Source organism: Musca autumnalis, unplaced genomic scaffold (assembly GCF_047663935.1).
Source record: "Musca autumnalis isolate F117 unplaced genomic scaffold, ASM4766393v1 scaffold_5, whole genome shotgun sequence".
NCBI lineage: Eukaryota > Metazoa > Arthropoda > Insecta > Diptera > Muscidae > Musca > Musca autumnalis.
In genome coordinates this window covers 179536836-179562413 of record NW_027412088.1, presented here as the reverse complement: position 1 = coordinate 179562413, position 25578 = coordinate 179536836, and the positions used below count along the sequence as shown (strand labels likewise).

Below are 25578 nucleotides of genomic sequence, written 5' to 3'. Positions count from 1 at the left end.
ACCGGAACCACACATTTGTTTCGTTTTTCTGTGTTGCGAGCAGTATATCCCGGAATGCCTGCTCCGAATTCTTTTGGTCCGTGCCGGGACGGAGAAAAACCCAGAACCAATATATTTTTGCTCGGTTTGTCACCCATATCTACTAACCTTCGGTGAGATGCAATAGATGTCAGCAATGGATGCATCTAAGGGGTTGTTCGGGACTTGTCCACGCTAGAGACTACGACAGGGACTATGTTGCTGCATGCGGCGTGAATACAGTCCCCAGTGAGTCGTCATCAGATTACAAAACTCCGTCGTCGTCAGACTACGAAACTTTCCCGCAGTCCCCTCGACAGCAACCGTACACGCAGCATTTAACTAACACCAGCCGTTGTTGTTCCAATCCCAGAAAATGCATCCATTTTGCAATTTAATTGCAATAGACTCCGAAGTAAGATCGAGGAAATAGTGGAGTCGGAAGAATATCAAGGTCGCGGCGGTGCAAGAGACCAAGCTCAATAACAACTGTAGCTCAAAACGTTGTGATGTTTACAACGTGTTAAGGAAGGATCGCACCAAAAGTGGAGGTGGGGCTTTCTTCTTGAACCAGTCTCTTCAATACAGACCTACATATCTCGCTTGAACCGAATGCCACATCTCATGATGCGCATTAAAGTCCCCCAGGACCAGATGATTATGACCTTCCAAAAGCGGTCTAATGTCAAGCTCGTAATCTGAGATACAGCTATTTCTCGACGGTATGTATAAGTTCAGCAACTCTATCTCGGCAGTTCCACACCTGACTGCTACCCCATACATAACATGTAAGGGTCATTAGAGATGTATGGGGTAGCAGTCAGGTGTGGAACTGCTGAGATAGAGTTGCTGAACTTATACATCCCGCCGAGAAATAGCTGTATCTCAGATTACGAGCTTGACATTAGACCGCTTTTGGAAGGTCATTATCGTCTGGTCCTGGGGGACTTTAATGCGCATCGTTCCTCGGAAACGACTAGAGTGGTGCAGCGATGGCTGAGCAGATTGATAGCTGTACGTTTTGCTCGGTCAATGAGGACGCTCCTACCAGAATTAGAGGAGAGAGTCACATTTCGCCAGACATAACCATCGTGTCATCGGGTCTGACAAATGACCTTACCTGGCAGCCCGTCATTTCCCTGGATCAGACCATGTCCCCATAATTGTCTCCATTTGCAGACCAGACCCGATTTCATCACATCTGAACGCCGCATATTCATAGGAAAGCGGATTGGTCGAGTTTCAGAGAGTTCACCAATCACGGCTTCAGAGAACTGTCCAATCCTTCTGATGTTCGGGTAACAGAAAAGACGACGCACGATCCTGGCGTCAGATACCTTCCCTGATGACATCTGTGAGAGACTCGTATTTAACCGTTCTTAGCACCTTTTTCCCGTCGAGGAATATGCAGACTCCCCCCCCCCCCCCCCCCCCCCCCCCCAAAAATCTACAGCCACTCTGTTCACCACATGGACAGCGCACTTTGAAAGAGAGTTGAATGTCGTGGTCGACGGTAGCAGAATTCCGACCACAAACTGCCCCAACATTTTAGGGGTCACATTCGACACTACTTTCAAGTTGTGCCCGAACACCACAGCTATCTGCGATAAACTAAAAAGCAAGAACAAGGTCCTCAAGTACCTAGCCGGCAGCACTTGGGGTGCAGATAAAGAAACCTTGTCAAAACATGTCAAAATGCCGCCCTGAGAACAGCAACAGGATGCCTCCTCAAGTCTTCAGTAGACCATCTACATGAGGAGGCAAAGATTCTTCCAGTACAGCAGTACTTGATTGGTTGCTAGCGTGAGAGCCATCTCAATCACCATCTGGTGGGTAGGCCCGACACATTCAGGTACATCAGGAAGGATATCCACGCTCTAGAGAGAGAGAGAGGTGCAACGAGTCAGGAGAGAACTCTAGATATACAAGCATATCAAGCTGGTTTAAATAGCATTCATCCGTGTGAATTGCAGTTGCTAAGGCCATAAGCAATTATAGTGTGAATAAAGTCCTTGGAGTACATCTTCCATCTATCGCAGCTGAGGAGCGTCAGCTGCCACGACAAACCAGAGTAGTTTTGCCTCAGCTACCTAAATTCTAATTGAGCGACATGGACCCGCACGACACAATGCACCTTTTCAACTGCCCCGCCAAACCTACTCATCTAACTCCAGTGAATCTAAGGTTACATCCCATCGAAGCAGCCACTTTCTTGGAACTGGAGATAAACCCAGAGCCAGATTGAACAGAAGAACGAACATACAAACATAATAATCACTGTTATGACAACAACAACAAGATTATTAAAGGGCTTTGATCGTTTATTGAGAGCTACTATCGTCATATGGAGGCCTCCGAATAAGGTAACTCCTCTAACTGGATAATCAAGGTATCAAAGTTGTTGCTTATGCGGACGACGTAGTACTACTGATTTCCGGTAAGTTTCCGTGCACCATTTCGGAGCTTATGCAAGGAGCCTTATCGACGCTGTCGCGCTGGGCTAAGGCTAACGGCCTTGGAGTAAACCCAACTAAGACAGAACTGGTAATGTTCACGAGAAAGCGTAAGCTCGGCGTATTTGTTCCACCAACACTGGATGGAGTGCAGCTTCAGTTCTCGCCCGAGGCAAAGTACTTTGGTACAATCCTGGACTGTCAATTGCGATGGAACAGGAATGCTGAGGAGCGGGCGAAGAGAGGATTGATTGCACTTAATTCATGCAATTCTATTGGGAAAAGTTGGGGTCTAAACCCATCGATTATACACTGGTTGTATAATACCGTGGTTAGACCCATCTTATCCTATGGTTCTCTTGTTTGGTGGCACTCACTGCGCCAAAAATCGACATCCAGCAAACTTGACAAGAGCTGCCGCGATTCTCATAACTGGAGCCACCAGGAGCACACTCCAATCTGCTCTGAACGCAATGCTAAACCTAAGACCGCTGAGCCTCAGCATTAAGTGTCAGGCAACTCGTAGTGCCCTAAGGCTGCATGAACGGAATATCTGACGCGGTTGGATGTATCCTGAACGAATCAGGTATCAATGTAAACCAACGCGGAAAACTGGGCGACTATATATCACCAGTCCTGAGATTTGACGATATAGATGTCATTATAGTAGGGACGACTGGAACCGCAGTAACCCCCTTTGGACGGTCTGGCTTTCTATACAGACGGTTCCAAGATGGAGGAAGGTACGGGGGCTGGCGTCTACTGTGAAAAGCTATATCTTGAGTACGATAGCAACTGTAGTGTCTTCCAGGCTGAAATCTTCGCGATTTGGAAGGCACCGGAATTGATAAAAAGTTTGGATGCAGAAATCTTTGAACCGGTGACTATCTTTGTGGATAGTCAAGCGGCTCTTAAAGCCATCAAATCCTGCAACATCAAGTCCGATGCCGTCCTTAAGAATTAGCTAGAGAGGATAGCATTCTACAGATCTAGCAATCGCTGACGCCATCAAGCCACCCATTTGTCACTTTTACCAAAGAATTGAAACGTTATCTGACGAAAGAGCACCTCCTGTGTCGTTGTCCGGCATTGACTAGTAGGTGTTCACTTTCCACCGTGTCTAACCTTCTATTCAACTGTAGAACCTGGTGTAATCTACAACATCATCAGAAATCTGAATATTATACCAACCATCACCACCCAAACCTATTTTTCCCTTCTAAAATTTTCTGCTTAATTACTTCTTTTATACTTTCATAGTTTCCTTTTTATTTTTGCCTCTTTCTTCTTTTCTCTATATTTTCTGTTCTTTACAGCACATCCTTCATTTTTCCACCGGATGATCACAATGGACCGGAAGGTCTCCGAGTAACGCATTCACAAATTAGTGGCTGCACATCCCCAAACCTAAGGTCACTTCTCGTGGATTTTTAGTAACGGCTAGTCGTTGTGATCATCATTACCACCTGTGTAAGTCTTTAGAGGGCCATTATCGCCGTAGGATGTTTTTATGGGGATTCTATTACCTCCAGAAAATATTTTTAAATTCGAAAAAAAAACTTTCTTTAAGGTTTTTAATGGGCTTATGTCAAATAAGGAAGAGTTTTAAAGGGCGTTGAACGTCTATTGAGGACTGCTATCGTCATACGAAGGCCTCTGAAAGAGGTTATTACGACTTTAGAAGGCTTTTTAAGGACTCCAATCGGACTTTAATCAAGCTTCTTTTGTCTTTGGGGATATATAAAAAGGTTCAATGAGCTTTAAAAGGCCTTGAAATTGACCTACACGACTTTCCTTTGCAATAAGAAGGCCTTAAAAAAGCTTCTATCGGCATTGAAGGCCTCTAAAGACCTTTGATCGCCTTTTGGGGACTTATGTTTCATACAAAAGCGCTTCAGGTGCCTTAGAAGGCTTATTTTATCATAAGATGGCCTTAAGAGCTTTCACCAGCTAGAAAAAACTTTAAAGGATCTTATGTCATCCTAGGAGGATTTTAAAGATATTCCATCGCCTTAGGAAGATATTAGAAAGCTTAAGGAAATCCCTTCAAGGGTTTTATATTACATCAGTCACTCAAATTACAAATGGAAAAATTCGAATTACAAATGATATAATTCGAATTACAAATGCAAAAATTCAAATTATAAATTAAATAATTCGAATTTCAAATGGAATTCTACAAATGAAATAATTCGAAATTCAATTTGAATTCTCAAATTACAAGTGAAATGTTTCGAATTACAACTGCAATTATTAGAATTACATGTGAAAATGGTGTAGTACCTGCAAAAGGCACTTTAAAGGCTTCTGCCGTCTTAGGAGTACCTTAAAGAGGGGCTTCAGACCTTTAGGAGAGCTTAAATTGCTTATATTTCTTCCACAACGGCTCCAATTGCCTTCAAATGTTTTTAAATCATTCTATAGTTGCCTTTGGTTGATCTTAAAAAGGCCTTCTAGTAACAGTAGAAGGCCTTTAAAGGTCTTCTGTTGTCCTAAGAGTATTTTAAAGGTGTTTTCAGTCCCCTAGGAGAATTTTTAATTGCTTATATTTCATCAACAAGGACTTCGACTGCATTTAAAGGATTATAGCTCATTTAGACTAGCCATAAATCCTCGACTGGATTTAATAAATCCAGTACAAATCTCATTGCAATCCAGTACAAATCTCATATACATTTTGGAGGATTTAAATGGCAGTCAGCTGATTTTTGTTCATAGCACAATTACCAAGGTACATAGATGCATCAGCCCATCTGATCGAATTTGAAAAGTCAAAAGAATTTTGAATTCGTCTCAAAAAACATACGTCAAAATACAAATTTATTGTTAAATATTGAAAATGTTACCACATTATGCTAGTAATGCTAACTAAAGAGCAAATAAAGAATTATTTTATCGCAGTTTGCCCATATAAAATAAATAAACGTATTATTTTATCGTTTACCCTGCGTTTACAAATGACAGGACAGTTGACTTCATGTATTGGTTGTCAAAATCCTAAAACTTGCCTTTGTGACGTAGGCGTCCAGACAACTGCAAAACCAGTTGTAAAATTATGAATGAAAATCATCGAATTCCTTTTGTTTTCCGTTCACATATTTTGTTTTAGTTCATGTTCTTTTGTTTTTAACACATTTCAATTACTATCTCACACATTTTTACAAAAAATGTCAAAATTTTGTTAACCCGGCTGTCTGTGAAAGAATGATGGACAGCTGGTAGCCAAACGACAAATGTATGTATGTGTTAGTAAATCAGAGTTGTATTTGAAGACAAACTGTCTAGTGTAAACGCCTAGTTAGATATTGTAAATATTAAGGCCTGCGTACATAAGCTGCCTTGCCTGCTTACCTTGCTTACTTCTGATAAAAGAATAAAAAAGAAAAGGGCAACCCAGTTCGAAATTTGCTCGGCCTTCTTTATTCTTTTATTTTTATTATGTCAGAAATGAAGCAGCAAAGCAAGGCAATCAGGCAGAGCAGCTTATGTACGCAGGCCTTAAGTCTTGGTTGATTAAAATCAACTTTGTACATCAAAACAAATTTAATTTTTTCGCCTTGTTTAACCATTTTGACATTTTAAATTATTTTTGTATTGGAAATCTGGTAGATTATCGTCGGATTTAGCAAACAAAACCTGATAATGAGCTAAATCCGGCTAATGAGGTCATATCTAAATGGCCTATTATATTACGATAAAAAGCCGTTTTTACACAGATTTCACACCTGGTGTTTGGTATTCTCGATTTACCCCCTGTTTTTGTAAAAAAAAATATGTTCTCACACGAATTGTCAAATTTTGTAGATCGATTTATTCACCTTAGAGCAAATGTGGAACGCTGATTTTTGAATGTGGAATTCTTAACTATATATAGAACGTGTCTACGAAGAATTAGATATGTATTGTCATCTAGGGGCTGAGCTATGGATGCCCAAATTATTACGAATATAGACGAACGAACAAAAAATTGTTACAAAAACAGGGGGTTTTGTACCCCTGAGTATTTTTCTAAAACTTCTTTCTTTGAAAGATTCGACAACGCCATTATGCTTTTAATATTACGTTCTTCTTCCCAAACGGGACATTTTGAGGACTCAGATGAAGTGTGTTCTCCGCTATTGCAGAGAATGCACCGAGGAACGCCACACCCAGTCTTACAAGATGTTGTTGTCAGACAGTCTTGACATTTTTCAGCCTTACATTCCATTGGACAGATTAGAATTTTACCACATGTTAAGCACCTCTTTTTTGATCTGCAACGCACTGCTATGTGCCCCAGGCGACCACAGTTTTTGCATTGCCGAACGGGAGGAATATATAGGTCAGGAGTGATTCTGGCACCACACATAAAGATTTCTTGTGGTACACCATCACATATTATGCCTATCTTAACAGTTTCAGTGGGTTCTATATGGCCATTATTATTTTTCCTCATAAATCGATAAACTGATAATACATCGATGTCATTATTGTTCTGTATGGATTCTTTAATTGTGAGTCCCATTATGGTCTTCGGGACATTTTTAATAACATAAAATCTCTGAACGAACCTTTCAGGAATTTCAGCTTTTAGACCAAGGGTCGAAAGATTTTTGTTTTGGGAGAAATTGTTGGCTGCCTCGTAGTTGTTAAACTATTATCAAATACTCTCTGATGATAACTTTAATAACGCATTTCCGCCCATAAACTACAAAAATAAGTACAACAAAAGTAATAATATAACAAAAAGAAATATACAAGATGAAATTAACAAGAGAATTACAAAAATTAAATACAGCAAGGTGGCCGCCCCACAGGTCAAAAACAACCTCCCTGTAGCAAGCCCAAGTCAATTGACATCATCAACACCAATCTTCCAACACACTCGTTTTTCAAAACCTGGAAAAAACAATGTCATTATTTGCAGAGCAAATGCAGAAATTACTTACCTCATTAAACTGCCAGGAGGGCCTTGATATCCTCCAAAACTTCCAATAATCAATAACAGTCACTCCAACCCCCTTAAATGAACCAGCCAATGAGACAAAACCGACAGAAGCTCCATCATAACATCAGTGTCAATCTGAAAAGAAAGTGTATATTAATACCTTTTTTTCTCATCTAACAAACTCTAATGAACTTTTTACAATATAATATCCAAAGCCTTACCAAAAATAAAAGCTTCTTAGAAGTCTACTTAAAAAAATTAAATATCGACATCTGTATTCTAAGTGAAATTTTCAATATAGATGAAAACAAAAACTCTTCCTCTATACCAAATTACCAAATAGTATCAAAAAAAGGGCATGACAACTACGGTGGAGTTGCATTTGCCTTTAAAAATAATATTAAGTTCAAAAAGCTGTCTTTTAATACCTTGCTGGATATACTCATTTGCGAAACTACTTCTCTTTCTACAAACATTACTCTAGTCTCCATATATCTTCCTCATTCACTTAAGTGTAATGAAATCAAAAATGAACTTGAAAAGCTTATTTCCTTTGTTGAAGCGAAACCCAATGTATTCACATGCGGTGACTTCAATGCCCGACATACAGCCTATGGAGATGCATTTGACTCCCAACGCGGAAAAACAGTTAAAAATATTTTTGATTCGTCATGTTTTCGGTGCTTAAACAACGGAAAAATTACATTTAAAAAACGTCTTACTGATTCAGATGGATCTGTACTGGATTTGACATTTACAAACTCAACAGAAACAGTGACATGGAATGTCTTTCCGTCAACTATCGGTGGAAGTCATCATTTTCCAGTGTTAATAAATATATCAACGGTCAAAATAAAAGCTCAAAAATTTCTAGCTAAAAAGAAACTCTTGAAGAACCTTAACAATGTTTCTCTAAATGCGTCCTTTGATGACATTCATAATGTTTTTAAAAATGAAATAAAAAAATCTACATACACTATTAATGACAAGTTCATACCAAAACCATGGTGGGATTCAGTGGTAGACAAAAATTATCGGCTTCTAATTCCTGCTCAAAAAATGTTTGATTTAAATAATAACAACGAAACAGCTAAAAAACTCATTGAGGCAAAGAAAACCTTTAAAAACTCCACCAAATATGCTCGTAAGCATGCTTTTAAAAGTAAAATTGAGAATCTAAACACTAATCTAAATTCAAAAACACTATTCCGCTTCGTTCGTGGGTGCAAAAACTCATTTTCATCGTCGGGTCAAACCAAGTGGTCATCGGACAATGATACACAATTTCTTTGTCACTTGAGAGACCAAGTTCCTGATAATTCTCCAGTTGACATCAACATATCGTCATTTTGTTCGAGCTCCGATCTTACGTTTCAAGAATTCTCAAAAGTTTTAAAAACAAAAACTAAACCATCGGCTGCAGGAGTGGATGGCGTCACGTATGAAATGGTGAGTAATCTCTCTGAAGCATCAAAAACCAATTTGCTAGCGGCAATGAATACGTCTTGGAAAAACTGTGAAATCAAAGAAGAATGGAGAAGAATAAAAATTGTGCCAATCCCTAAAAGAGGCAAAGATCCAGATTTAATAACTAGCTACAGACCAATTGCTCTGATATCAGTTTTTGTAAAAAACAACAACTTAATGATTAAAGATCGTCTACAAAGCTTTCTAAATCAGAACAAAATTCTTCCACCAAACACTTATGCATATAGGAAACATCTCTCGGCTTCCATGTGCATAAATGACATATTATACACCATCAGCCATCACAAGGAGAAAGACGAAAAGGTCATAATAGCATCACTTGATGTGGCCAAGGCCTACGATTGTGTCAAAATCGACCTGCTACACAAAATACTCAATGAGATTCAATGTCCCAGGGATCTAACCCTTTGGATAATAAATTTTTTGAAATGTCGCATTTTAGTTATGGGAAAAAGTGAAATGGAAATTTACAATGGACTCCCACAAGGCAGTTGTTTAAGTCCTACGCTTTTTAACGTTTACACATTAGGTCTACATGATATCAACGTGGAAAATACATACACCTTTCAGTTTGCCGATGATTTTATATTGTTATCCGCCCACAGAGATTTTGAAATCGCTAACTACAACCTCCAAGTAAAACTTAATAAATTTCATCGCATTCTTACCCAGCTAAACCTACAACAAAACTATGATAAGACTGTCGCTATATACGTTGCCAAAGGTGCTAGAAAAATACCAAACATAAGTATTCAAGGAACAGCATTTAAATCTGTATCTATGATCAAATTCCTAGGAAGAAACATCAAAAATAGCTTATCTTTAAAAGAACATTATGAAGATGTAATGTCCTCATGCAATACTTCACTAAATGCACTGAAGATGATTAATTCCGTCAAGCACGTATGGAAAGCCTTACCTGCACAGAATCAATATAACAAACAACAGCATCTGCGAAACATGCAATACAATCGAAACTGAAAACCATCTTATCTTTAACTGCAGCAAATACAACGCAATTAGAAGTAACTTCAACTTGTTTAATAATTTCACAGACTTACCCAGCTTGCTTAAAAATGGTTCATTTACATGGCTTGAGGAGCTATGTAAATTCATCCATCATGCCAAAATTAAAATATGATTATGATACTTGTTTATATCAACCACAAATCAGCTGAAATACACACAATAATAGCATACACGAAATAACCAAATAATTGTCAACTAGTTGTGGTAGGTATACGATTACTTCGGGTAATCATCCAACAAAAACACCCAGACGAGGAGAAATCAAAAAAAAAAACGGGGTTAAACTAGCTATTAGTGAGTACTCATACTTATGAGTAATGAGTACTCATATGCTCCTTCCGATTTACAGATCCCGTTTATTTAGCGATCTACAGATCCATCTGACGCGTTGTTTGTTTGAATTTCATTCCTCAGCGTTAAATGCCGCCAAAATAAACCAAGTGAAAGTGTTATTTGTTGTTATTAAAGTTATTAAAAGAAAATGTAAGTAAAATAAGTGAATATTAAAAAAAAAGTAATATAATCCATTCTCCATTATTTAGATCCATTAGAAAAAATCGATCTTACGCTCATCCTTTGTTCTTGGAAATTAACCGGAGCAGTACATACAAATTAATAAAAATATTCATTGCGGAACAAAACAATTTTCAAAATTAAAAAAAGGTCACAAAATGCCTTCCCTGAATCAAACAGTTATCGATGAATCGCAATTCATGAGTTGTGGAGAAATCATGGTGGCTGGCTCACTTGTTTCTAGACTAAATACCGTCGCACATTCAAAATTTAATTGAAATCGGACATATATAGCGTGTTTCGTGCACCAAATGCCTTAAATCGGGCGAAGATATATGGGGGCTATATCCAAATCTGAACCGGCAGCAACAACACCAGCACAACCGCCAGCAACACCACCGCAAGAACATCTAACAACCGCAACAACCGCTACCGCCATCAACATTATTACCAACGCCATCGACCATACGAACCATTTACATTTTTTTGTAATGGTAACAGGGTCCAGGTTACGCTGTACCGTGCCTGGGTATTGCGATAAAAGAGGACTTCAATTTCGAGTAGAAAGGTGTCGCTGCTGGCATGGTGGCGTATGTTCGGCTAGGACTCGCCGGATGAGGGGGGATTCTTTGACACGCTTACTACGAATAACACAGATACAAAAACAAAATCATCATGCCAGGCTGAGATGACCATAAAGAAAGTTTAAAACATTAAAAGGTTTTGAAGCCCGAAAAGGAATTGGATTCTTACGCTATAAAATGACACACACCGCAACTTCACCTGTCTATAGGAAAAGCCTAATTGCTTTCTCGACTGATGTTGTGTCGAGATAGGCCCGCCCTCTGGAATCTGATTTCCACCATTGCAACATAGCATTAAGTAAGTTATGTTGCCCCAATACCTACCTCTTCGTTTTATGGTCCCCTCCCTATCCCCCCCTATCCATCAATAACAACCATTTTCTTCTCTTTTCAGATGTCAAATATTATACAAATTTTATTCATTGCAAAATCAAAACTTTATAGGTTACATGGTAAACTTTAGTTTAAGCAAAAATAAATTATAGATTATTAATCGCCTTCTTTTCTTCAATTTACAGCTACCGTGATACCAACTGCATATCTGGATGTTCTGCTTATGTCTCTGTCTGTCCGTCAAAGTCGAGTGAAGTGAATGGTAAGTTCTTGTTTCGTCAGTTCGTAAGTTTTAAAATCTCTAATAAAAGTTTTGCATTATCTTATAGGCAAGCGTTGGATCGAAAGGGATAACATATTCTGAGCTGTGGAGCATTTCCTCCTATGACTGAATCCTACCTGCCTAGCCTGAGCTCAAACTATTTGGGCTTGGATAAATGTTCAGCAAATGCAAAGCTGACGCCTGACCAAAAGATAAGTATGTCTACCCTTACAATCGTTCTTTTATTAATCAAATTATCTTTTATTTGCAGATTTTTTTCCTTGTTCTCTCGTCAATGAGGGGTAAGTATTAGGTCTTAAGCAGAGGTACCTGTACACCGCGGTGGCTGGTGTAGAATTGCAGCAAATCCCACGTGGAGCAGCGGAGATGAGCCGGCGCAGATGTTTTAATGTGTTTTAAAGGCGTTGGATTATACGACTGGCGGATTTTGATTACTTCCTTTCAGTACTTCTTGTTGTTAATATTACTTCTATTTTTTTAGTCTTCGTTTAAGTAGTTAAGTGCAATCGTTCATAACCTTATGTTGATTTATCGTTGTGTTCTATTTCTCAAGTGTAAATCAATTTAATTCTCTTTTCTTTCGGGATTCTTAAGTTTAGTTTTAGTTCATTAGGTTTATTTTTATGCTAATTCAATATATTTCTTCTCATTTCATGTATTATCTAGGTTTTATTTTGTTCATCAATATTAACTAATATATTCTTTTTTTCAGGTTGATATTTTTAGTTATTTAAGTTACTTTCTTTATATCTTCATGTAAATAGGCATTTTAGTTAAATTCAAAGGTTTTCGACTCGGCATTTACTTTTCAATAGATCTCTTTAAGTTTGATTTCAGTTGTAAATTTAAGCACTAATTCAATGTAGATTTTTTTAGCTGTATAGTTCAATACAGAGAATAGTTTCTTTTAAAACTACAATAACACTTGATTGCGTTTTCTTTACATCGGGATATTCGATTCGCACGTAAGTATGTTCTTGGACAGGTCTCATTCCATGAAGCTCACCTCCGGCTGCTTTGTCGTCAGGTCGAAAAAGGAAGGAAATTTTTAATCATTGTTGGCCATCTCGATTGACTTCATTCGCGTTTCCTCCCTAACCTTCCAGTTGTCATCTTAGTTATCATGACAGAATAAACAAACCTAAACGTCAATGTAAGCGCTGATCAGCTGTTGTTCCTCGGCTAACAGACAATAGATGGCGCTGGCATATATTTAAACGCACAGGACAACGCCCGCCATGAGTTACCGTAATTACGGGCGGCGATATACGCGATATACATACCAACGAAATAATGTAAATGGTTCGGATGGCCGCGGTGGAGCTGTTAATAATTTTGATGGCCGCGGTGGAGACTCAACAGCAGCAGCTAGAAATGTTGAAGGCCGCGGTGGAGCTGGAAATGGCCGCGGTGGAGCTGGAAATGGCCGCGGTGGAGACTCAGCAGCTGGAGGTGACTTGGACGCAGCTGGCGATCTGGAAGAAGTCGTAGTTGCAAAGGACCGATTCACGGCCGAAGTTTAATTTAAATTTTTAATTTTGAATACATTTTTAATACAATTTACATTAAATTGAATTGAATTATTATAACTCAGGTTTTTTGTTTGTCGTTGCCATTGCTTTATTATATAATAATTAATATGTAATATTAATATATTATATTATATAATAATATAATATATATTTAAATTTAAATTATTAATTTATTGAATTTATTATTTTCTAATTAATTATATAATAATTATAATTATATAATATTTATTTAAATTTAAAATTTAAATAAATTGTTGAACGGAAATGTGTTTGTGTTTATTTGGTTTATTTGGGTTTCTTATACACCAAGACGTCGTTTTCGAAGTTGCGTCGTTGCTTAGTTAATAACTGTTTTTGGCTGTTTTTGCTCTGCCTGATTGCCTTGCTTTCCTGCTTCATTTTTGACATAATAAAAATAAAAGAATAAAGAAGGCCGAGGAAATTTCGAACTGGGTTGCCCTTTTCTTTTTTATTCTTTTATTAGAAGTAAGCAAGGTAAGCAGGCAAGGCAGCTTATGTACGCAGGCCTTAAGGGAGAAAACGAGAAGCCAGCAGCAGATAAGGGGCATAAGACGAGCTGGCCAACTAAGCTCGGATCGGGATGAAATGTCTTTTTGCAGATAGACCTCGCCTCCCTGATCACAAATATATACAACATTTGTTGCGGAAGTCCGTATTTCCCGAGATATGGGCCTCCGAAATTGCGAAAATTCCCCTGTTAATGGCCGGCTACTTTTTTCCAAAGAGGAAGACGATTTGAAGAAAACAAAAGAAAATGAAGATTCCGAAGTATCAGGTCAGGTAATAGCGGAAGATAAGGATTTAGAAAATAATCTGGAAAATGAAGATATGGACGATTTTGAAAATCTTCTAAATGAAGATTTAACCAAGGCCTTAGAAAGGGCTTTAGGTGATGACAATGAAGATCTTCTAAATATGGACGATGAAAAAGAAGAAATAGAAAACAAAGACAAAACTGATACAGCAGAAAATCCCAATAGCCACAAAAAGAAAGAACCTAAAGCAGAAATCCCCAAAGACGTAGAAAAAAGTAATCTCGATCATGAAAATGTAGTAACTGAAAGGGATTTGGAACACACAACACCACCAAAATCCACAACAAAAACCAAAAAAGTACGCTCCGCAAAGAAGGAAAATCAGGAAGTTTATCAGGGAAAATTCAGTAAAACAAATCAAAAGGCAAGAAGCAAACAAGGAAAACCAGTAATTAGTGGTCAGGAAAACAACAAAACAAATATTAATCCAGCATTCATTAAGGAATCCACAAAAATTCAAGTTATGGCTGCACAAATTATGAAAAGTCCCATGAAAACATTGAACAGCCTACCCAAAAGTCCCCTGAAAACGCTGAACAACCTTCCCAAATGTCCCCTTAAAACTTTGAACAACATAAACAACAGTCCCAACAAAAAAGGTAATTCTCCTAAAATGCACGCATCAGGAGAACTATTACAAGCAAATCCGTCCTCAGAATCTCTAAAGCTGGTTCGAAGAACACCTTCTACCAGAAGATTGCCGCAACAACGCGGACCTTTGGTTAGTACTTCACAAATTAAAAAAGAAAAAAATACTCCCGCTCGCTCGTTCGTTAACACTGATCGTGGTGATAGAACTCCAATGAAGGTGGAGGATTTATTCATGAAACAAAGTCCCAAAACCCAGGAGAAAAGTGGAGAAAAACAAAACAAATCTTTAACACCAAAAACTCCTGAATTTAATACCAACAAGAAATCTCCATCACAGTGTAAAATGAATTTGGTTAAGGCAAATCTTATTAAAACACCCACCACAACTGCGCAGACAAATGCTATGACACTTCCCCCAAGCATGAGAGCTCCTTCCATATCTCCTACTTCCACCAAAGATAATTTCAATGTACATACTCCCCAAAAGACCCGAAATTTGTCTGTGAAAATTATGCGTTGTACTTCAGCACAAAAGACAGATCAGCTACAATTCAAGACACCTTCTTCTGAAAAGTATCAGAAGAGTCCTTCAGTAAGTCCACAAAGTGTAAAACAGTCTCCAAATGAATCTCAAAAAAATCTTCCGAATCTAAATACATTTAAACTTCCAAAAGGTATAACTATTACCAAAGTTCCAGCAGTAGCTAATGCATGTGCTGACATAGAAATTACACCCAGTCGTTCGAGTTATTGTAAGCAAAATTTCACTGAAAAAAGTCTACAAGAAGAACAACAAGAATCTGTAAATATTCTAACACAAAACAAGGAGAAGGAGGTTTCCACAGAATCTCTTATTAAAAGTATGCCTTCTAGCATAACGGTAACCAAAACTGAGACTGAAGCACCTCCGACAACACTCGCATCACGCTTAAGATCGCGTCAAGCATCCATTGATATTGTCACTAATCGTTCTCCCGCAAACAAAAATCATTTTATTCCATACGCCACATTGTTCGTAACTTGACGAAATTGGGCAATTCTTTGTTCCACACGCCATGATTTTTTTGTGAGGAACAACAATTCGTTTTTGTTCTATACGCCTCACGGCATTGATTGTTCCATACGCCAGGCTTTATGTAGAGTTGGGCAATCTAGTTCACTGAACGGTTCGATCTTTCTCGTTCCTTTTATCAAAAGGAACTAGTTCTGTAATATCGTTCCTTCGTTCCATATAGTTCCTTCGTTCGTTTGACATTTAATTTGGATTTTTTGGATAAATCACTCCTTTTGATCAATCGTTTGTTCATATGCTATTTAGCCGTTCTTTTAGTGTTAAGCGAATAAAAAACATTTGTTTATATTGTTTTTTATTATTATTTTGAAGTGTAGTAAGCAATATTTGTAAATTTTTTTGATAAAGGCGCATTACTTAAGGAACGATCTTTTGCAAATCCTAAATTTTCTTATTTTTGGCCATTTTAAAAATTTTGCTCTTTTTACGGGAACAAACACTTGTTTTCTATTGAAAATCTATTTTATTTTCCTACACATTTTGATAGTTAAACGCAAAATCTATTTAGTTTCATCATGGTTAAAGGCAGAACAATATTTCACATACATACGCACAAAAACACGCGTCGTCAATAACAAACAAAACAAAATAAAAAAACGTTTGAATCCGATGAACAAAAACAACGAGATGAGCGAATAGAACGAGATGGACAAAAGGAACGAGATGAACGAAAGGAACTATGTAAACGAACAAGTCGGATATCGTTCCGATCGTTCCAGTCTCGGAATAGTTCCAATGAAGTAGTTCGTTCCGGTACTACACAACTCTAGCTTTATGGATATGGAACAATAAAACCATGTTTATATTATAGCTATTATAGCCTTTTGCAGGGTTAACCTTCTTTATGAGGATTTGTTTGACGTATATGTAATGGAATTGACATTTATAACCCAGTGGGTTTGTTAAATCCGGTTATATATAAACGTACTATTAGACAGGATTTTTTTTTTGTGTCACAAAGCGGATATGGAACGTATTGACATCTGAATATCTCAAAAACTATAGAAGATAGAAGAAAACCGATTAAAAAAATCTGAAAGAGCATGGTTTAAAATCTAGTGAGGTATCTTTATCACAAAATGTCAAAAATGGCGTATGGAACACTTAAGCATGACACCGACGATATGGTGAACTCTGTATCTCTCAATCAGCGTTGCCGACAGTTTTTGGCCGAAAATCGTAAAAAAATCGTGAAATCGTCAATTTAATTTGAAAAATCGTCAACATTTTCTAAACGGATATTGTTGGCCGTTTAATATAAACGTTATAGAAAGAAGATTGTTATGCCATTGATACTCTCCCGATCAGATATTCCGCCAGAGCAATAAATCTGGGCTAATCAGGCTTATATAAGCAAAATCAGTCTTCAAGAGGTGAGAACATTTCCACCTTCTAATCGAGTCCTCTTATCACAACATTACTATTTTTTCCGTTATAAATTTGAAAACTATAACAAGTTTTTTTTTAAATGGCAATAACTTAAGCACAATTTCCAAAACCAATCAGATGCCAGCTAATATGCTGCCATTTCTAATTTGTGTAGCAGAAAATAGAAGACATATCTTCCAACAAACTTCCCCGAAGGGACAAAGGAAACTTCTCTCATATCAATGAGTGCTTTACTTAACTTAGCTGGCCCTCTACAGAACATTTGTTCCATAAGCCGAACTAAGAAACGATCACCATTCTTCCGAGTTTGGTAATGTTTCATTCGCACACATTTTCGTTTCGACATACAGAAACAGGCTGTTATTCTATGAAATTTTGAAATGGAAATTATTTTTTTTTTTCATTTGTTTTTCCTTTATAAAAGTTTCCATTTCACATTTTCATAGAAACACTACCATCAACCATGGTAGAACAAGAAAAGGTAGCAGCAATACCCAGCTGACTGAACTGGGTTGGAGTGTTAGTGTCAAATTCCATTCGACATTTTATGTATTTATTTCTATGTTCGATGTATATTAGGGATATATATTTTTGAAGAACAAATTTATTCATCAGAAAAAAAACTATTTCCCATAAAGACGGCTTCATATCATTGACATGTAACCTCCTCCAGGTCCGAACGACATGCCGCACACTAAAACACCGCTTATAGAGGCGGTACAATATTTGTTAATATGTGTGGTATTTTGTTAAACTTGAAAAGAATAAAGCCCTAATAAACATGTGCTTTTTTGTTTTCAAAAGCAAATGATTGAAACAGCTTCTCTTTTTTCAATGAATTACCAGCGACCCGAAACATTTTTGCAAGTATTCTACTTTCTGCGAGAAATTATGCATTTAGTGGAATGATATGGAAACATTCAAATTGAAAATCTAACTAGTTTTCATTCATGTTTTCCAAAATATTCAATCAAATGTGAAAAATTATTAGTTTTTTAAATTCCAATAATTTATAGACATTTCCTTGTTTTGTTTACATTTACGTTGACACTAAGGTTTACAAACAAAAACAAATTCCTTTGTGGTTGTTGTTCGAGTTGTATTTGTTGTAGTATTAACTTTACCTTGTATTTGTTCTACCATGACCATCAACCCTGTAAAAATTAAACGTTTTTATTTAACAAACATTTGTTTAGTATCCGATTTACTGGGAATATCTAATTTATACCTTTTAATGAAATACTTCATCAAATTTATTCTCTTTTTTATTATTTTAATAGTCTTTATTTCACTTTTTTAATTCTTCAAAGTAATAATTCAATTTTTACTTATAATTATAATTATTTTAGCCGTTATTAGTTTTAAGTGTTATACTTGTTATACTTTGTTGTCATACATTCAAAGTAGAGGAGTTAAAGAACAGCTGTAGACTTACGGCGTTATCAATGCACTGTGGATGTGGCTGAACTCTTGTAATTTAATAAGAAGAAGCAAGAGCGTAAAGGGAAGTTAAGTTATTTGTTAGAGCATTAGGGCGGGCTTCTTTGCCGGGTTCTCTCAAACAGCTGATATCGTAAAGATGTCATCGTTTCAATGTGAATTGAATTCGCACAAACCAATTAAGAAGAAGCATATTGCTCTGAGGAGCGGGCTTTTTTGAAAACAGTAAATTGATTTGATTTGAAATTCAAATTCAAACCAAATGGACGTTTCATCCGTTTCGTAGCTTGCTATGTCAATCACTGGAAAATGATAGCACATTAAAAGAACAGTGACTCAGTTCACATAGCTCATTGCTCAATTTTGAACATTTTTCACAGCTGTTTGCGTTTGCGTAAACATTAGAGCAGTGTTCACCAGCGAGCCCTTACTGAGAGGAAGTGAGCATACATTACTGTGTGTTTTACATTGAAATGTTCTCAGTAAGGGCTCGCTGGTGAACACTGCATTAGAGCCAGTCGGTCATTAGCTTCGTCCTCATCCGGCTCTGTCGGCCATTTTGCTTTGTTTCATGTTTCATATTGTTTCCCTTTTGTGCTCCTTATTTGAATTTTTTGGAACGTTTTTAAATTCGTTCGTTTATTCATATTCATGCCCGCAAAGTGTTCCCCTTAGTCCCAATTTACATTAGGCGAGTTTACTTGCGGCAATTGTCAGTTTGTAGGTGAGAGAGGGGGCTGAGAGGCAAAGGGTTACCATATGCCTCACCTCTCTCTCCATCAAACTGACAATTGCCGCAAGTAAACTCGCCTAATGTAAATTGGGACTTACTTTCAAAAGCATAGCTACCACTGTTACCATTACCAAAGGAACAGACCGAAAATCAAAATTGAACCTAAAGAAGAAAACAATGGCAAAACAAATGAAGCACCAACACAAGTATCAAGTGAAAAGGAACTACAAGAAACGGAGGAAACTCATAGAGAACAACAATCAACTTCCTTGGAAAGTCAGTTGGATGAATTGGACATAACCAGTGAAAACTTTAATCCCCTACGATGTCTATATGCCAATGATTTTCGGGTAACTGAAAAGCAACCAAAAGTGATCTATCAAAACATGGCAGCTTTTGAAACAGCCTTAAAGAAGGTAGGTGTATGGGATGTGGGCAAAAGACCTAAAAACCAAAAACAATGTGAAGGTGTTGGTGGAACAAGTAAGGACACATCTAAAACTACTTTGGTAGAAGAAGAGAAAAGCCATAGACGTTTTCAGGAACATCAAAGCGAAAATTAAAAATAAACATACCCGAAATATTTTAACACAAATGAAAAATGATGAGGGTCCTTTAAAGGCCTTAAATGGTTATATTGCATCAGGCGAGAGAGTTCATGTAATGGTTAGAAAAGAAAAAGGCATACGGGGTTATGTGGAAGGTGTTTTAAAAATTTACGATCGTCATTGGAATCTTCTACTAACAGAAGTTGAAGAATGTTATACTCAGCGTAAACATAAATTTTCCAAGATAACATTGTTTTGCCCACAAACCAAAATCCCAATGTTAATTGTTCCCAAAGGCTGCACGAATTGGGTATTAAGTTATACAAACAAATTGTAAAAAGTCTAAATCGCAAAACAGTTGAAATCAAAAGGTTTCTACCACAAATACTACTGCGAGGAGAACATGTAGTATTAATCCACTCAATTAAGGAAAAATCAAAAACTGCGTAATTTAGTTAAGTTTACATTTATTTGCTATTATGAAATAAAACAGTTTTAATACAAATTGTTACAAATATAAAAACTTTGTAAAAAAGATTAAAATGGAGAGAAAACAGAGGAAGAAAACGCCAGCGTTCTATTACTATTCTTGTGCTGCCTCACCGCCAACACCAAATACTTGGCGTACTGCTTCGAAATTCTTAATATTGAATACCCGGCAACGGGGAGGTTTCTCACCACCAAAGGCCAATGTAAAGGGATCCTCGGGACATTGTTTCATACACTGTAAACGGCCCATCTTGAAGTCATGTGAGTATACCGGTTTGATTTCAGTTCCATTGAAATTCCAAATCTTTAAGTAGCCCTCTGTGGAGGTTGTGGTCAAGAGGTTTTTCACCTCTGAATTAAAGCAAATGCCTGAGATTTCCTCATCATGGGCCTTGTATGACCACAATAATTTTTTGGCTTGTCTTTTGTCGGCATAATGCAGCGAACCATCATTGGAACCAACAATAAAATAGTTGGGATCTGTGCAATTCCACAATACCTTTTCAACTTCTCCGGGGGTGTCCCATTTAACAAATGAGGCATTAACAAATTCTGGACCACGGCAATCGAATAGACGCACCACACCATCAGCACTACCAGTCAATATAGTTTGGGCCTCACTTGGATGAAATTCAATGGAATGAACTTTTTCCTCAAAAGCTGTTATTGTAGTATGGGGTTGTCCTTCATCCATGTCCCACAAAATAAGGGTTTGATCTACCGAGCCAGAGGCCAAAATATGTTCATAGTGGTGATTCCAAGACAAATCCAAAACGGCATCTTTGTGGCCATAAGCTTCTTTTTGTTTCTTGCGACTACCCTTCGAGCCCAATTTGAAGGTGGGTTCAATGGAATCTTGTATATCCAAATCCCAGACAGTAATTACAGGATCCATACAACCAATGGCACACATATTGCCTGGTTTATCACTACCCGGATCGTGGTTCATCCATTCAATGCACAATGGGAAACTGGGCAACAAAAAGTCATGATGGGTATACAAACTCTCCTCTTCTTCGTTGAAAACCCACACTTCCATATTGGCAGCATCATCTTGGACATGACCCACCAGCAGTAAGTTATCTGTGGGTTTAATAATTTCATCTTCAGCCTCGGAGTCATCATCCTCATCGGGCAACTGATGATCAGGATCAACAATATTACCAATATCCGCCACACGAATATTACCCTCAGCATCATAGTTATCAAAACCAAATTTATCGTTACTGCTATGTCTTCTTTCAGCCGGCAATTCTTCATCGTCTTCATTATTGTCATCTTCTTCTTCAGCTTCGTTATCTACATCCATGCCATTCATTCTCATCGTCGTCATCATCATCCTCCTCACCTTCGCTACCTAAACGGTCTTTGGTTTCTTTGATAACGCGAGCCAGCTCCTCTTGTGTTAGAACAATTTTGTCGGGTCTCTCTTTGGCAATTCCGCGTGGCACAAAGCACAGGGTTGTACAAAGTCAATGGTTGCCTCTGCTGGTCCCTCTTCCTCCATGTTTGTTGATTTATACCAAATCTATGTGGTAAATAGAAGGATATTTAATCTGTTGCACTTTTCTTTTACACCGAAAGATAATTTTTTTTTTCAATAGTTAAATTCCGTAGTTGATTTCATCGTTTAATTAGTGACTAATGATTAAATACTTGTGAAAATAGGAGTAGTTCATACTTTTACAATATCTTTCCATCTATCCAGAGAGTACCTTGGTTTAAAAATTCAAACCAGAGTTCAGAAAGACAGAAGTTAATAAATAGATTACTGTGCGGTCACTGCTTCTGTAATAGTACCTTGGCATATAACAGCCTATGCGAGGTATGTGAAGTCGAGGAAACGGCTTCTCATATTATATTTAGTTGCTCCAAATATAATAACACGAGGAGATCTTTCCCAATCTTATACGATTTCTCTACTGTGGAGGATATCGTAAAATCCAAAGGCTTAGATAGTCTGAACATTGTAGCAGCTGGCAAAATTGAAATTTGGATTTGCATACCAATCCTGATTGAACGTCCGCAAGACAACTGACAACGTCTACATACACTGCTGTGTTAATCATTGCCCTCTGCGATTGCTAAGATGAGTAAAACTGGTAGAAAACATATTGTTGGAAACAAGCATAACGCTTTGCACTGATTAAGGGTGGATACCCAATAGTTACGTCTTCTTCGCTGATGAGGAAACGTAAAAACACACGGCTTCAATGCTTGAACAGCTGTACGGAAGAGTAACAAAACGAACGTAACAACACATTTGTGGAATTGATACAATCCGACTGGAATATAAAAGTGACAAAGTCTACATTATTCCAATTCCGTAGTTCAATTCATCGTTTAATTAGTGACTAATGATTAAATACTTTAAATACTACTCTCATATACACTCTCATAATAAAATAAATAAAAATATTTAAAAATAATAGAACCAAAACAAAACTAATAAAATGCCCAATAAGAAGAGAATTGAAAAACAAATAACAAGAAATCAACCCCTAAAAATTACAGTTATTTACGGACGTTAAGAAGAAAAAGGAATTTAAACGAATAACCCCCACAATAGGAAGCAATAGGACATACAACATGTAGAGAACTTTTTCATTTGCCAAAGAATACACAGCAGGGCTAGTCGCCACAACAGAGTCTGGTTAAACAAAGGAAAAAAGTGCAACGATTTAGTTTTATACAATTGCTGGCAAAATCCATTTAAAATGCAAAACAAAGTGTTATAAAATTAAAAAAATAAAGAAAAAAGTGGCATTAAAATGTGGTGACCCCGACCCGACCTTATTTGCTTTTGTGAAAGAAAAATATTTGCTGTATATCCGTTTTGCAGTTTTTCATCTTTACCAGTTCCTAAGTGCGTCACTTATTGGCCCTTTGGAAAACTTGGAACATTTAGGGAACTACTTTTAATTTGAACTCGGCATTAAAATAAGTTTGCAAACATCAACTTTTTTAATACAATGTCTTTGGCCAGTGCAGCTGGAGCTTTGCTCCGGCCTCAAACGCCCTTACAGCAACTGCTGGAGGATATTAACTTTCAAAGGAACAAAGAAATGAGACAATTGCTCAAGGATGGTATGTATAGTGTCTTCAAAATGTCAATAGATTAACATTTTCCATTAATTTTATTTGTTTCTTGGAGAAAAATTTGCAAAAATTGTCTATAGTTAATTATTGATTTTTTGCATTATTTCGTGTACTTTTTTCGTAAAAATGTCCACCCACTTTTTTCCTTGTAAACTTTATTTTTTCCTTTGTATTTATGTTCCAACCATTCAACCCTCTTTTCAAGGTTCCCAAGTGTTTTGTTCTCATATGCATTTCTTACTTTGCCTTCCACTATCTTCAAGGGTTGGTTATTACTTCTTTAGCGGCTTTTTATCGTGGCCTTTGTTTTGATTACCTCTCTTGGGGGTTTTGTTTTTATTACTTGAATTCGTAAACTTCCACTTGGAGAAAGTGTACCATGAATGTAACTTAAGTGTATTCATATATTTGTTTTTTAATTCTAATTATAAATTAAAACAATTGTAATAAATATGTATGTACGTAGTTAGTTTTTTTATGACTCATAGGCCTAAAACGTAAACTTTTAAGTACGTACTTATTTACAAATACATATACTGGGTATTTCACAACAAAAAAGAGTTGAACACGATTCTAACATGCCTTTATCCAGTTTAGAGTCTCCATCGGGTCAAGGATAATTTTTAAAATTTGATTCTTGCTGATTTCTTTAAAAAAAAATCCTTAAAATAACAATTAAATGTTTTTAAATAAATATTTTAGTACCTATGTTACTAATATGTTACCATTCCCCAATCTTCCACTTACAGACAGCGGTTTTGTTGTTCTACAAGGTACCACCTATTGGACGGATTTATTTGTACGTCATTTCCTATTCCAATCGGAACCAGTGCACAGTATCGATTCAGATGATCTATTATTTTTTGTACGTAAGAAACATGTTAAAAGTTCTTCCCGACATATGCCAAAATATGAGGTAAGTAAACCATACACAACATACTTACTTTCTCAATGGCGAATGAATGGTCCTCTGGAATGGAAACCATTAAAACCAAGTTTCCACAAACTTTTCTGAAGGCACAAACCACAATAAAACCACTTCCATCGTTATTGAGAAAGTCAAATTCATTTTAATTGGCATTTTCCTAAAAAAATATTTTTCTCTTACAGACTGAGGTCGATGTTTTCCGTAAGGATTCACGTAAATTACCAATAGGTGATCCCGATGTTGATTGGGAAGAAACGGTTTACCTAAATATGATAATACATCAATTCGATTACACACTGACGTTGGCGATATGCACAAGGACATCCCCTAAAGAATTGCAGGTGCTACGACGACATTCTCAACGGGTCTATGCCTCGCCGAGCCGTAGAAAAATGGACACCAAAGGCGAGGGTGAAGAAATCACTTATCCCCATATATGCTTTATGGTGGATAATTTTGATGAGGTAAGAAAATAAAAAATCACCCAGATAGGCTCCCTGAAACTAGTCTCAACGACTCAACTCCCTTCAGCACGGTCTCTAAAGGGTTAGGTTAGGGTCCATTGCGAAACGAAGAAAGTACTGTAAAGAAAAGAAATTAAAGAGAAAAGAGGCAAAACATAAAAAGGAAGCTATGAAAATGTAAATGAATTGAGCGGAAAATTATAGAAAAGAGAAATAATATTAATGGAGAAAAAGTTTGGGAAGAGATGGTTGGTAGAATATTTGAAATACGGTTCAGGTTGCGCTGTCCAAGCCACTTTAGATTTCTAATGGGGTTGTAGATTACAGCGGGTTCCACTGTTGAAAAGAAGGTTAGACACGGTGGAAAGTGAACACCCACTAATCTATGCCGCCTACGAGCCAGGGCTGGACATCGACACAGGAGGTGCTCGATCGTCTCCATCTCCTCCTCATCCTCATAGAGTCTGCAATAGTCAGTAACACCATCATCCCATTTGATGTAGCAGTGTCCAGTGATAACGCCAGTCGTTACTCTAGCTTCAGCTTTACTCAGGTTCAACAGAGAATTAGTTCTTTTGACTGACAGAGACCAGAGACGGCTAAATGGATCTTGACACAATGCACTTAGGTTCATTTTGCCATAATTCACTGGCTCTTTCGTCAGAGAACTTTTCAATTCTTTAGAAAAAGTGGCAAATGGGCGGTTTGATGGAGTCAGCGATTGCTAGATCTGTCTATCTAATTCATCTGCTCTTTCATTAAAAATATAGTCGCAGTGTGCTGGTACCAAGCATAGTCGATAGCCGTTAGTTAGCGTTCCCAAGCTGTT

General features: G+C 37.3%; 2 protein-coding genes, 1 long non-coding RNA gene and 1 pseudogene across 5 annotated transcripts in view; 3 read left to right on the top strand and 1 right to left on the bottom strand.

Moving 5' to 3' along the window:
- The first annotated feature begins 11408 nt into the window (after nt 1-11408).
- LOC141406521 (uncharacterized) lies at nt 11409-12156 on the top strand. Its single transcript, XR_012413414.1, has 3 exons — nt 11409-11464; nt 11531-11607; nt 11675-12156. It is a non-coding gene; the product is annotated as an uncharacterized lncRNA (long non-coding RNA).
- A 6872-nt stretch (nt 12157-19028) lies between these two features.
- LOC141405672 (uncharacterized) lies at nt 19029-23038 on the top strand. Its single transcript, XM_073990283.1, has 3 exons — nt 19029-19121; nt 19334-19637; nt 22773-23038. The coding sequence occupies exons 1-3, from the start codon at nt 19060-19062 to the stop codon at nt 22851-22853; spliced, it is 447 nt and encodes a 148-aa protein (XP_073846384.1). The 5' UTR covers nt 19029-19059; the 3' UTR covers nt 22854-23038.
- On the bottom strand, nt 20220-22081 carry LOC141405671 (periodic tryptophan protein 1 homolog; annotated as a pseudogene).
- LOC141405670 (uncharacterized protein KIAA0930 homolog) overlaps nt 22486-25578 on the top strand; it is a 38189-nt gene continuing 35096 nt past the window's right edge. Inside the window, exons 1-3 of one of the 3 annotated variants that reach the window (XM_073990280.1) lie at nt 22486-23345; nt 24107-24273; nt 24468-24749. In XM_073990280.1, the coding sequence (XP_073846381.1) occupies nt 23231-23345; nt 24107-24273; nt 24468-24749 (564 nt within the window). In that variant the 5' untranslated portion in view covers nt 22486-23230. Of the gene's footprint in view, nt 23346-23910; nt 23967-24106; nt 24274-24467; nt 24750-25578 lie in introns of those variants that run through there. The other 2 variants (XM_073990282.1, XM_073990281.1) reach the window with 2 other exon arrangements.

Coding starts and splice junctions, on each gene's coding strand:
- LOC141405672 (XM_073990283.1), top strand. CDS start 19,060: ATGTTTCATATTGTTTCCCTTTTGTGCTCCTTATTTGAATTTTTTGGA. Junction 19,122..19,333: donor TTTGGAACGTTTTTAAATTC/GTTCGTTTATTC, acceptor TCAAAAGCATAG/CTACCACTGTTACCATTACC. Junction 19,638..22,772: donor TTGAAACAGCCTTAAAGAAG/GTAGGTGTATGG, acceptor TAAAAATTACAG/TTATTTACGGACGTTAAGAA.